The following is a 12,849-nucleotide window of genomic DNA, read 5'->3' as shown; positions in this document are numbered from 1 at the left end:
TCCTTGTTGCCTGCTATTATTAGGTAGCTCTCATCCATCTATGTTAACTCAATTGATACGGACCACCAGGACTCTTCTTTTGACCCTTACTGGATGATCTCTCACTCGATGGCTCCTATTAGATCTTCTTCATTCCCCAGAGGATCATTGTCTGCTGATTCCTCAGCCCTTCTCACCCTTTCATCCTCAAAAAGTTTTATGTTTGTTTCTTATCTCCAAGTGTTCAGTGGACTTTCTTCCCTTCCTCCTTTGTTGGACATTTTTCAACCTCCAACTTCCCGATGAAGGTCAGGGTTCACCTCTGTCTTTTCAGATTCTTTTGGTTCTTGGTTTTAACACTTAATCCCTTCTAGCTTTTTAAAGGAACACTTCATTGCCTCTGATAACTGATTATTTTAGTCAGTTGAATAAGTTAAGATATGATTTGCCATATAATATAATTTGATGTTGATTTTTATCTTTGTCCTAAGTTAATAGACTGGTCAATGGGTCCTTTTTAAGGTGTTTAAGGTGTAATTAGTTCTATTTTTGACAAGTACTAAGCAACATCACAGAAAATGAAATTTATTACACACAAATGCAGGCATTCTTAACCTTTATGTGTATCACCGATCCTTTTGGCAGACTGATAAAGCCTTTGGTTCCTTTTGGAAATATATGTTACCTGCATTCATAATTTGAAAGAAAAGAAGAATGTAACATTTTTCTCACCTATGTTCACAGAAACGCGCCTCTCCCCCCCCCCTCCCAAATCTAGCCAAAGATCAAGGACCCTGTGTTAAGAACTCCTGCCAAAATGTAAAGAAAATGAATGGTAACAGATTTAAATAGGCTACCTGAGTGTGTTTGGGCTATTGACCTCTTAAATCTAATTAGAAGTAAGGATAAAGATGAGAAGATGCAATATACAATTAAAACAACTTGACTCTGATACAATAGTTGATGAAATTGTTTTGTATCTGGATGGGTTATTTAATCCCTTTTGAATCATAAAATTATTATTATTATTATTATTATTATTGTTGTTGTTGTTGTTGTTGTTGTTGTTTGTGGGGCAATTGGGGTTAAGTGACTTGCCCAGGGTCACACAGCTAGTAAGTGTCAAGTGTCTGAGGCCGGATTTGAACTCAGATACTCCTGAATCCAGGGCTGGTGCTTTACCCACTTCACCACCTAGCTGCCCCCATAAAATTATTTTTAAAATATAAAAATGAAGGAAATAGCTACATATGGTTTTCTACAATTTTAAAACATTTTGATATATAAAGATATCTCAACCCAATTAAGCTTTCAATTATTTTGTCTGCAATCATGTTTTAAATTGTAGGATTATAAGCATATAATAAAAGAATTGAAGACACAGCTAGCTGAGAAAGAAGATATCATTAAAAAGTTTAAAGAATTGAATTGTGAGAATTTTAATGCTTTGCAAGTAACATCTTTGACTACATCTGATGTAGAGACGAACATGGAAAAACAGTTTTCTCCTAACATTCAGGTAAGTTAGAGTTGAAGTTTAAAGTTCTTTAAACAGGTGTTTATCAAAATATAATTGAATGATGACCATAAAAATACAGTGCCAGGATTTAATTTGATATAAATTTTGATGGCTGGAATTTTAAACATTATTGTATTTTTTTTTCAATACAATCTGAGTGTGACTATAAAGTAATCAGACAGTTTTCTGAAAATCAGGTTTTTTTGCGATAGCCTTTCACTTTTCTTCCTGTCAAGTAACTGGATTCTAATTTTTATAGAATAGGTATGCAACAACTTAGAAATGGAATTTAAAAATATATATTTTTCCTAATCTCTTGTGACATTTGCACTTAACATGTTATTAATATTGGTAATAACAGCAATATGAAAATTTTTATTTATACAATCATGTTTTCATGATAGGACAGTTAGAGAGCTGGGCTTGGAGTCAGGAAGACTTCTCTTCCTGAATTCAAATCTGGCCTCAGACACTTATTTGCTATGTGACCCTGGGCAAATCACCTCACTCTCTTTGCCTCAGTTTCTTCATATGTAAAATGAACTGGAGAAGGAAGTGGCAAACCACTCTAGTATCTTTGCCAACAAAACCCCATATGGGGTCATAAAGAGCCAGATGCAGCTTAAAACAATAAACAACAATAAGCATGTTTTCACAGATAAAGTTTTATCCTCACACATTTCTAGTTTCATAAAAGCTATTAGCTATTTTTTAAATTATAAAAATATTTTATTATTTGCCAGTTACATGTAGAGATAGTTTTCAACATTTATTTTTATAAGATTTCTAGTTTCAAATTATTCTCCCTCCCTCCCCCCTCCCCAAGACTGCAAGTAATCTGATATAGGTTATATATGTACAATCACATTAAACAGATTTCTTATTAGCTATTTTTTGATTGGCGAAGGTAATCCTGAGACTTTCTTTTTTGAGGAAATAAATAATCCTATCTCTCTTAACTGCCCCTCCCCGACACTTAACTTGAACAAGGCCCAGTTCCAGTTGTGACTTCAATTTAGTAAACATCCATTAAGTACCTACTATGTGCCAAGCACTTTGCTAAAAAACTGGGAATACAAATAAGAAGACAGCTCCTGCCTTCAAGGGGCTTAGAATCTACTAGGACAGCCTACAAAAAGAGCAAAAAAGGGGTGGTGGTGCTACATGGTGTTCCATGGACTTGAGAACTGCTGATGGAAAATGGAATTACCTGGAAGATTGTGAGCCCTCTGTAAAGATTTTTGGAGGAATTTATTTCTCCACCCTCCAGCCCTCCAATCAGAAAGGTGAAGCAGCTAGGGTAAGTTGAAAATGTGAGTCAATCTACATGGTGATGAGATTTTAGGTTTTTCTGCCTCCCTTGGGAGAAGATCTTTGTTATATTTCTGTGAGTACAGCAAGATGTTTTCATAATGTTCTCATTGACCATAAATTGGGGAATTTTAATAGCACATGATTTTGAAATTTTATTTTCAAAATACATAATATGTTTGGCTGAGTAAACATTTCACCCCCTAACTTTTCTAAAGTTAAATCGTATATGTATGTGTTTGTGTGTGTGTTACATATACGCTGAAAAGTAATTATACAGAGTGACTTCTAAGAGCTATATTTTTTTCATGATATGAATACCATGTTCATTGGTATGGATGTTAAGGATATCAGTTGAAGGACAAGGTTTACATGGAGGGACTGAGTGAGATTGTACATTGAAGCAGATCCTGCAGGAAAGATCAGAGGAGAGAAATGAATTAGGAGATTATTATTGTCATCTAGATTTGCATTAATAAGGCCCTAGACTAGTGTAGCATGAAGTGAAACAGAATGAGGGAAAAAGAATGGGAGACACCATAAATGTAGAACTTACAGGACTTAAAATCAAAGATGATGCTGAAGTTTGAACTTTTGAGGACTGGGAGAATGGTATCCACAAGACTAGGCAAGGCATTTAAGGCTTGGAGGAAGATGAATGCTCTCTCTGCATGCTTTAATCCAGTTTACAATTTGTACCAACCAGTTTGGGGTTTATATTCCTTATTAAGACTATTTAAAGATAATTTTCAAATTTTTATAATTCAGTTTAATCTTCTGTCTTAAGGAAAACAACAAACAAAACGTGGAAAGCAGCAAGTCTGGAAATGCTATTCCTCCCAATTCTGACACTGTCAAGAGGGAGATGTCATCAGTACCTCGCCCAAGTGATGAGCTCTCCGTGACTGATGTAGAGGTGGGTCTGTTGTTGTAGGATTAATGAATTTGATGGTGTTATCGTCAGTAGTACAGATTTACAAGAATACTTTAAAACTTGATTTGACCAATATCTGGGTTATATGTTCACTTAAGATAGTTTATTCTCTAATGAGAGAATATTTTACCATTTGATAAGATATTAAACTGTTTTCACAGATAGGTGCAAAAAAATTAAGCTGCTCCAGTAAGTGTAAGCATATATGAATATAAGCAAACCTGATATGTGGGGGTGTAGATATGCACAACAGGTTAGTTTTGCAGTGTTTACACTATCCTTAATATTACAAATCGATTTCTACAGGGTTCCTTTAAGTAATGAGCGCCAGTAGCCAGTGGAAATCTGGACTCTATAAAAAAAAAATTAATACAATTTTTCATAACACATTGTATGAACTGAAGTACATCCTTACTTTTTGGGGGGCAAGTTAAGTACAATCTGCAGACTCTTCTCTATTCTTCCCCCCTTTCTCTTTTCTACTCTTTTCCATCTTTCTGGATAAGGTTGAATGTCATACACTGAGCTGAAATTGGAGAGCAGTGGTTTACATCATAACGGCACAAGTCATTGGCTTACTTCTAGTGCAGCAGCGATTTTAGAAATTCCCAGTGGAGATTCACCCCAGCTTACTGTCTTTTTTTTCTTAGGGAAAAGATAAATAATTTAATTCTTTTTAAGTTCTTTTTTAAAAATTCTTAACTTAACAGACACCAAAAAAACATTTCTATATACAACACAGGTCACAAAAAGGGGGTTGTATATGAAGCTGAAACTTAAAAAAAAAAATAAAGCTCTCTAAGCAACAGGTAGAGGACGTCTAGCTTCCCAGCCATGCAGTTCAAGCCATGCAATAAAGTTTTCTCACCATTCCCATAAAACTTTCTTATAAGACAGAAATTTGACTAGACCCATAATTGAATAAAAAGTGAACTGAGCTAGATCCAGAATTGATTCATAAGATAGAATCAGTGTGGTTCACTCAATTCCTACAATTCCTTCAGTAAACCAAGGAAGGGTGTGTGTGTGTGTGTGTGTGTGTGTGTGTGTGTGTGTGTGTGTGTGTGTGAGAGAGAGAGAGAGAGAGAGAGAGAGAGAGAGAGAGAGAGAGAGAGAGAGAGAGAGAGAGAGAGATGCACTTAAACATCAGCCTCCTTTTCCTGGTTCAAATAATAGTAAGGCTCACCAAATGCTCACTTCCCTCATCCCTTCCTTCATTTTTACTCTTCTCACATCCTAATTAAGAGGAATAGCAAGATCTAACCTTATCTTCCTCCTTTCTCTTCTAGTATGTTCTTTTTACCATTCCTTTTCCCTCTTAAAACCCTCAGAACAGAACCAGCCTTTCTTCATGGTCTCCATTTTATAAAACAGGGCTCTTAACCTGAGGATCATGGCCTCCTAAGAGCTTTGTGAATAGATTTTAAGAAGTCTGAATTTGGCTAAAGAAAAAAATTTGATTTTTATTTCAGCGTCATCGATTTGCTTTGTAATCCTATGAATTTTATTTTGATCATTTAAAAACATTCTCAGTAGGAGTCCACAGAGTCCCCACAGTAACAAAATTGGTCATGACCATGAAGTTTGAGAACCTTCTAAAGGGACACTTCTTCCTGTTAGATTGTTAGCCCTTTATCATCATCCAGCCCCACTTAATTGCTCAAATTAATGTACGATTCTTGGTTTGGTGATTTCTCCTGTGTTTCAGGACTCAGTGCTAAGGACCTAGGCCTGTGGGTCCTGATCAAGGACCTGCTATACTGTACTGGTTGGTACCTCTTCTAGTTCCTTCATTGTAGGTTCCTAACAATCCTGGGCATTTCTTGGAGTCGGTTTCTGCTGTTGAAACCATTGGAGAGAGAATATCTCTACCTTGTCTCTAGTAGGGCTATGAGGCTGCCATCTGGTTTACCTGAGCACAGGAGCTGCATTTTCCAGCAACCCAATTTCATATTGCTTTGGAAGTCTCACTGACCTTTTGTGCAGTTATCTGGTTGTGGAATTTACTTCATTTAATTTCTTGGTCATTACTGGTATGACTTTAAAGTTATTTTTCTGGTTTAGTTGAGCTACTTGCCATTTATTTACATGGCCCTCTTGGCTAGCAAAAGTCACATTTAATTCTGCTGCCACCTAATTTTTTGAAGTTTTATTTGAACCTTTTGTATTTTTTATATCATTACCATTTGTTAATATGCTTCACTTATCCATCTTAGTAGAACTTTTTTTTTTTTTTTGGGTGAGGCAATTGGGGCTAAGTGACTTGCCCAGGGTCACACTGCTAATAAGGACTAAGTGTCTGAGGCCGAATTTGAACTCAGGTCTTCCTGACTCCAGGGCTGGTGTTCTATCCACTGCACCACCTAGCTGCCCCCCTAAATAGAACTTTTAACAGAGAAAATAATTAAGTAAAACCAACCCATTCAATAACCAAATCTTCCAGTACATAGTACCCTCTGTTTCTGTAGATTCCCAGCTCTATAAGTTATCTCTCCTCTACCAACCATATGTTTTCCTCTTCCCACAAAAAGGAGATTCACTGCAGGTGCAAAGGACCAATAACCTGGGGAAATGTTTAAAGTCCAGGGCTTCTTTTGTCCATTCTGCTCATTAGAATTTTATGTTATACTTGTACATGATTGGCCATATTGAATGATTTCTGAAATGATTGGCTACAAACCTTCAGTGACTAATCCTACAGGAGAGCAGAAATATTCCAGGTGTGATGAGGGCAAAGGAAGGACCACTCCCTTTTCTTCTTTCCACACTACTCTTCTACTCTCACTTCAATTTTCACTTGTTGAGTCCAAGTGCTCCCAACAGATCAATCAAGAGAATTGTTTGGATTTGACCACTTAGTGCCCTTCTCCTTTCACTAGATGAGTAAGGATTACTTTTGGGGTCCACAGGAAATAATTGTAAAGGGAAACTGATCAGATGCCTTTATCCATATTACTTTCCATATTTAATTACTGTTGCTTTCTAAATCAGTAATTTTAAGATAAACTAAAGACCACATTCATGGAGGAAAGAAAAAGGCCTTTTGTACAGTACTTGCCTATCTATCCTTATGAGGTTTATTGGAGGTTAATATTTGTAGTCAATAGAAGTCTTGGGATGGTTAGAAGGGAAAAGGAATATTTGCCAGGTCGATGTCATAAGCTGTATCCATTAGTGATTAGGGAAAGGGCTAGGGCTGGAAACTCAATTAAATGTCCTTAGGAGGAGGTTGTAGCCCCATTGATTGAGTGGCAGCCCCTCCCAGCTGCCTGGGTGGTGCGGAGGCCTATTGTCTCAGATCACTTATTTGGGGCAGAGAAGAATAGGAATTACCAAAGGTCTTGGGAAGGCTGTAGCATCTAGCATGATTCACAAGATTTCCCTTGTTAGATGGGAAAAAAAGGTCCCATTTTTGAGACATACCGGTAGTGTTTCAATTGTCTTGTTTCTTGGGATTTTAGGGCAGTGGTTGGCTAGATGAGGTGAACAGCAGAGGATGGAAGGGCTTTACTTAGGAGTGTGTCAAGATAATGGAATGTGATAGAGGAGATTTAGCAGATACTCAGGGGCCCACGTGGAGACTGATTTAAACTGATTGAATTGGGTAAGGTGACTAACTGTTGACTGGTAGTAAGCTTACTTCCAGCCTGCTAGATTGTAAGCACATCTGGCTGGTACTTAAGAAAGTAATTGTTCTCAGAAGCTAAAAACTTTGAACTTTACATCGAGACCACCTTCAGGTCCAGTGAACCAATGAATTTGAATGACACTAGCCAATCAGCTTGAAGAACCTCCCATTTCTGGCAGGAAGCAGACGTTTTTTGGTGCTTTTTTTGGGGTGCTTTTTTTGCTGTGGTGGCAGAGGACTTCAGAAGCGGGAGCTTAGGAAGGTTAGGATTACCAGGTTATAGGAAATCTGTTCTCAATCTTTCTTTTACTATATCAATAAACCCTTAAAAAACTTAAACTCGTTTATCAGTGATTTTAGTCAGTTTCCCCCCAAAACTGGGGGGGACAGATTAGAACCCACATTTAGAATTTTAAATTACACAGGAGGTAGAATTCTGTTATCTGTAGGAATTAGGGTGCTACCAAACTTATTTTATTTGGGCTGAGATAAGCATTAACACAACTTTGGAAACAGGACTGTATCTTCCCAGGGGAAAAGGCAAAATTGAGAAGGGCAGCAGATTGCACAGGTAAGCAGACTAAAATCATCAGTTGGAACTAAACTCTAAAACAGTTATTATCTCTAAATCATTTTACCACTGTAGAGTCCTTGAGGCATGTTCTTTTGGGTGATGGTTAATAAAGCTTTTGCTTTAAGCAGTTAGATGGTTTCCTTAGGATTTTACCCTTTGGGAATGCTGACCCAGATAGAGATGGAAGGAAAAACTCCAACTGGATTCTAATATTAGGGGGAAAAGGCCCCAATTTATCAATATTGCTCTGTTTAGATATCTCATGAATGAGATCACGACATTTATATATTTTCTAGCAAGTAATATCAATTTATTTGCATTCACAGCGTGAAGATAGCATTTGCAGTTAGAAAAATCTTAAATGGAAAATGTATTTATATTCAGTATTAGAAGAATTATACAAATCAGACATGGGAAATATTGTATGAGTCATAATTTTGTCAACACTAATACATAACCTTGTAATAAAATTAAATAAGTTTTTAAAGAATAAGCTTAATGTTAAAAATCATATTTACAAAAAGTGGTAAATGATTACGATCAAAACATACTAGTTTTCAGAAAGACACTAAAAGATAGGAGTCTGGGTGATGGATTTATATGTTAATATTTTAGACCCCTGCTAATGTTTTAGTACCCAAAGTAAAGTTCATTGAGCAAGCATTTATTAAGTGCCTACTATGTACAAGGTACTGTGCTAAGCACCAGAGACAAAAAGTCAAAATGAAAAGTAGTCTGTATTTTGCAGCTTGGAATTCATACCAGGGCTCTAAGTCTAGCCCTTTTAGTTTGTGGTTCAATAGAAAATGGTAATGTAGTAGAAGGTTTTCTCAACAACCAAACAAAAATTAAAAAAAAAAAAATCAGGTAGACAAGCTCACTCAATCAAGCAGCATTTATCTAAATGCCTACTTTGTGCCAGGAACTGGCATCTGTGTATAGCATGTCAACATGTGCAAAATAAATACAAAGTCGTTAAGGAAATCTAACCTATCTCAGTGCCGATGTCTGTACAAACAAATGGGATTACAAATGCACGCAGTCATATTTAGGTAAGGGAAATTTCTTCTTAACTTTGGTGACAGAATAAGTAGGCAATACAATGTAAGAATTAGTCTTGCTCGAGTCTGCATAGCTACTAAAGGGTTTGCTTTGTCTTTTTTTTTTTCTTTTCAATTGTGGGTGGGAGCTGCCTTTCTGCCCATGTAAAATAGCCCATCTCTTACTCTAGCCATTCTCCTAGCAGTAGCTCATGAGGAAAAGACATGGATACTATCAGCAGGTGTCAGTCATGGTGTTATCAAAATGTCTGCCTTCCCTCTCCTCTACTATCTTTCTCCTTCCCGAAACAACCATAATTACTCTGCCTAACTCAGGACAAACCCTGTGTAAATCCAGTTCTCTGTGTTCAGATTCTTGATTCTTTCTTCTTTTTATCCTTCCTCTCATTTCTAATCAGTTACTAGGTTCTCTCTATTTTACCTTTGTATGGTTTGTCTTGTCTGCCCCCTACAAATAGGACATTCATAGAGGGAAGGCACTAGAATTAAGAGGGATAGGGAAGGCTTCTAGTAAACGATGGGATTTTAGTTTGGGGACTTAGAGGAAGCCAAACAAGTCAGTAGGCAGGACTGAGGAGGGAGAGCATTCCAGGCATGGGGCATAGCCAGAGAAAATGCCCAGAGCCAAGAGATGGAGTGTCTTTGTGGACCTGCCAGGAGGCCAGTGTCACAGGGTCAAAGAGTATGTGTTGGGGGGCAAGGTATAAGAAGATTGGAAAGGTAGGAGGGGCTAGGTTATGAAGGGCTTAGAAGGCCAGACAGCATTTAGTATTTTCTTCTGGAGGCAATAGGTTGCTATAGGAATTTGAGTAGGGGTATGACATGATGGGACCTGTGTTTTAGGAAAATCTCTGTAGTGGCTGAATGGAAGATGGATTGGAAGAGACCTGAGGTAGGCAGACCCACCGTCAGCAATAGCTGACAACATAGTGCTCACCAGAGGAGTGGCAGCATCAGAAGGGAGAAGGGGGTCATATTTTAGAGAGGTTGTAAAGGTGAAACAGACTGGCCGGGGTAACATCTTGGACATGGGGACAATAGATAGTGAGGAAACCCCGGATGACTCTGAAGTTGTGAGCCTGAGGGACTGGGAGGACGGTGCTGCCCTCTCCAGTGATAGGGGGAGGGTTTAGATTCAGTTCTCTCTTTCAGCTTGAGGGCAGGAACTCTTTCATTTGTTGTTGTATCCTCAGTCCCTGGCATATAAGTGCTTAGTGAAGGCTTGATTGATTGATTGAATTAGCTAAACAATTAAGCAGGCAGTATGCCTGGAAAACCAAAACTCATTCATTCAGAAGGCCTTCTGATTTGACTGAAGTTAAGCTGGGATTTGGGGAACAGGGAAATGGGTGTGGGGCTATTTGAATTGAAGGTTGTTCCTGTTTCAGGGTCACAAAGAAGCAGATATTTCAGAAGTCATGATGAACCCAGCCATGCTGCCTGGGAAACTGCAGCTAGGTATAGACTAGCTTGGCAATCACAGAAGTTGAACCTCAGAATGTTAGAGCTGGAAAGGGAAGGATCTTAGATATCATTGTGTTAAGGGCTAAAATTCTAGCTAAACTGTCTAAAATATTTAATGAGTGGTCGCCAATAAATTATAAGCTTTAGCAAGAGTTAGACTTTTAAGCATTTATTAAGGAGAATAAGAATTTGGTAGAGAGAGAGAGAAAGGCCTAGATTCTTATCTATTAAAGGGAGAGCACATTTCTAGCTCCGCTCTCCACCCGAGTCCAGAGGAAAGAGCCTCAGAGTGAGTGCCAGTCTCTTCCTTCCTCCTCCCACTAGTCCGTGTCACTTCCTGACGCCAAAGAAAAGACTCCTGGTCTTGCCCTCAAAGACCTTTGTTTCATGGGCAGAACTCTTCTACAGTAAGTCTCCAGCAGGTGGCGTCATTCCAATCGTTACAGTTCCCCGCTTTGTTTCCTCAAGAAACGGTATGTTTCCTTGATGAAACAGTCAAAAATAACAGAATATAATAACCTATGCTAACTAACAATATGTTAATAACAATATAGAAGAGGAAGAGAGGAAATTTTTGTCCAGAGGGGCGATTTTTTTGTCCTCATTAACCGACGCTTTGACATTGGTCTTGCAAAGGGAGGGCCTCTGCAGAGAATACATGTTACAGATGATGTATATTATAACAGAAAGAGAAAAGAGAAAAAACAACAACAACAACAAAACAAAACTGTTCATTTAAAGCCTCTGAAAGTCTTTTCTTAGATGTCCTCTAGGTATAGTCATGGAATGGAAATCTTTTCAGGGGTTGATGTGTGGATGCTGGTAATCAGCCAGGAAAATTTCCTACAAAATTGAGCTTAACACAACTTTAAAATAGCTTTGTCAATAATCAAATCAAACAATGAAAGTTCTCAAAACATGTCTAAGGGAATTCAGAATCTTGGTTGTTACATGAAACATATAATAAAACAAAAATTGAAACATTCTTTAAAATTATAATATTACTATTATATATTATATAATATTACTATAGTCCCCCCCTTATGGAGGGTAATTGAGAAGACAATTGCTGTGATATTAATTTTTAAAAATAATTTTTATCTTTGTTTCATCACTTTTGCATCATCTGCCTAATCATCCTCATGCCATTATGAGAAATTTAAAAAATCTAATATAATTGGTAACAGATGTCAAGGCCAAATTCAACAGTGTATTTATCATGACACCTGAGATAATTATGGGTGTTACCATAAAAGAACAGAGAAATGATGGGATATGAGCACTCCCACACTTGAGCAGTATATACTGTCCATGCAGTATGCCAGGCTTAAAATAGGTAGATGGAATATATGTCCATGCCACCGAACATATTGGAGGAAACTGAGTCAGACTTAATCAGATGCATGGGATTGAGATGTCCATGGCATCAGGCATATAGGAGGGAGCATAGAAGCCAGGTGTAGAAGTGAGATGGGTGGGATGAATACTTCCAGCCATCTGTACAATATTGTGGGGAAAAATAAAATAAAATATTAAACCAAGAGAATCCAACCTCAACATTAGTCAAAAGCCGTTCCCTCGGCCATACCTTGACTTCATGCATGTCTCCCCTCATGTGACAGTTCAGTGTCTGCTCTTGCATGTATTCCTCTTGTGATTGGATGGCACCTTGGCCAACTGGCATCTGATAACTCAGAATAAAGGCAATTAATGTCTTAAATGATAGGTTCCCATAATCCAAGTCTCATATGGATTTAAAAATTGAGGATAATAAATGATTGCAAAAAATGTGAATACATCTTGACTCAGAATATAATATATAATTATGCAACAATTTCAAATAATACCTTTTTTTTACTTAGCATACAATTACTTTTGTGAAAAATCAGAACATATTTAAATACAAGTTAAAGCACAACAGAATCTCAAAGAAAACTTTTTTAAAAAAAGAAAACTTTTACAAATGTTCCCCTCTTTTTTTTTTTTTTGGAATATACTTATCAAAAATAATACTTCTAGAATCAATTTACACTTGCTATGGCAACCAATTTGCCAGGGAAATGCTTTAAAGAGTTTGATCAAATAATCAGTTGAGAGAAAAAAAAAATAGCAAAAACAAACAACTCAGAATATGGGAGCACAATACTCCTAGAATTAACATTGTATTATGAAATCAAAACCATCTTGCAATGTTTCAAAATTAGATAGACAAATGAATAGAAGAAAATATACATGGAACAGTAAAAGACAATGAAATTCAAACTAGGGAAATCTAAATGAATATGAACTTAATATTAATAAGAGTATTATAAAATATAAACTTGATCACATGACTATAAAAAGCTTTTACAAATATTCTCCTTGTTTTAGAAACTAAGT

The 12,849-nt window shown here is 37.1% G+C and overlaps 1 protein-coding gene across 1 annotated transcript in view; it reads left to right on the top strand.

The window, feature by feature from the left end:
* Positions 1 to 12,849, top strand: part of KIF20B (kinesin family member 20B) — a 101,777-nt gene that overhangs the window by 73,819 nt on the left and 15,109 nt on the right. Inside the window, 2 exon segments of the mRNA XM_043986042.1 lie at positions 1,328 to 1,498; positions 3,597 to 3,725. Coding sequence (XP_043841977.1) covers positions 1,328 to 1,498; positions 3,597 to 3,725 — 300 coding nt within the window.

Source organism: Dromiciops gliroides, chromosome 2 (assembly GCF_019393635.1).
Source record: "Dromiciops gliroides isolate mDroGli1 chromosome 2, mDroGli1.pri, whole genome shotgun sequence".
Classification (NCBI taxonomy): domain Eukaryota; kingdom Metazoa; phylum Chordata; class Mammalia; order Microbiotheria; family Microbiotheriidae; genus Dromiciops; species Dromiciops gliroides.
This window is presented reverse-complemented; position numbering and strand designations above follow the sequence as displayed.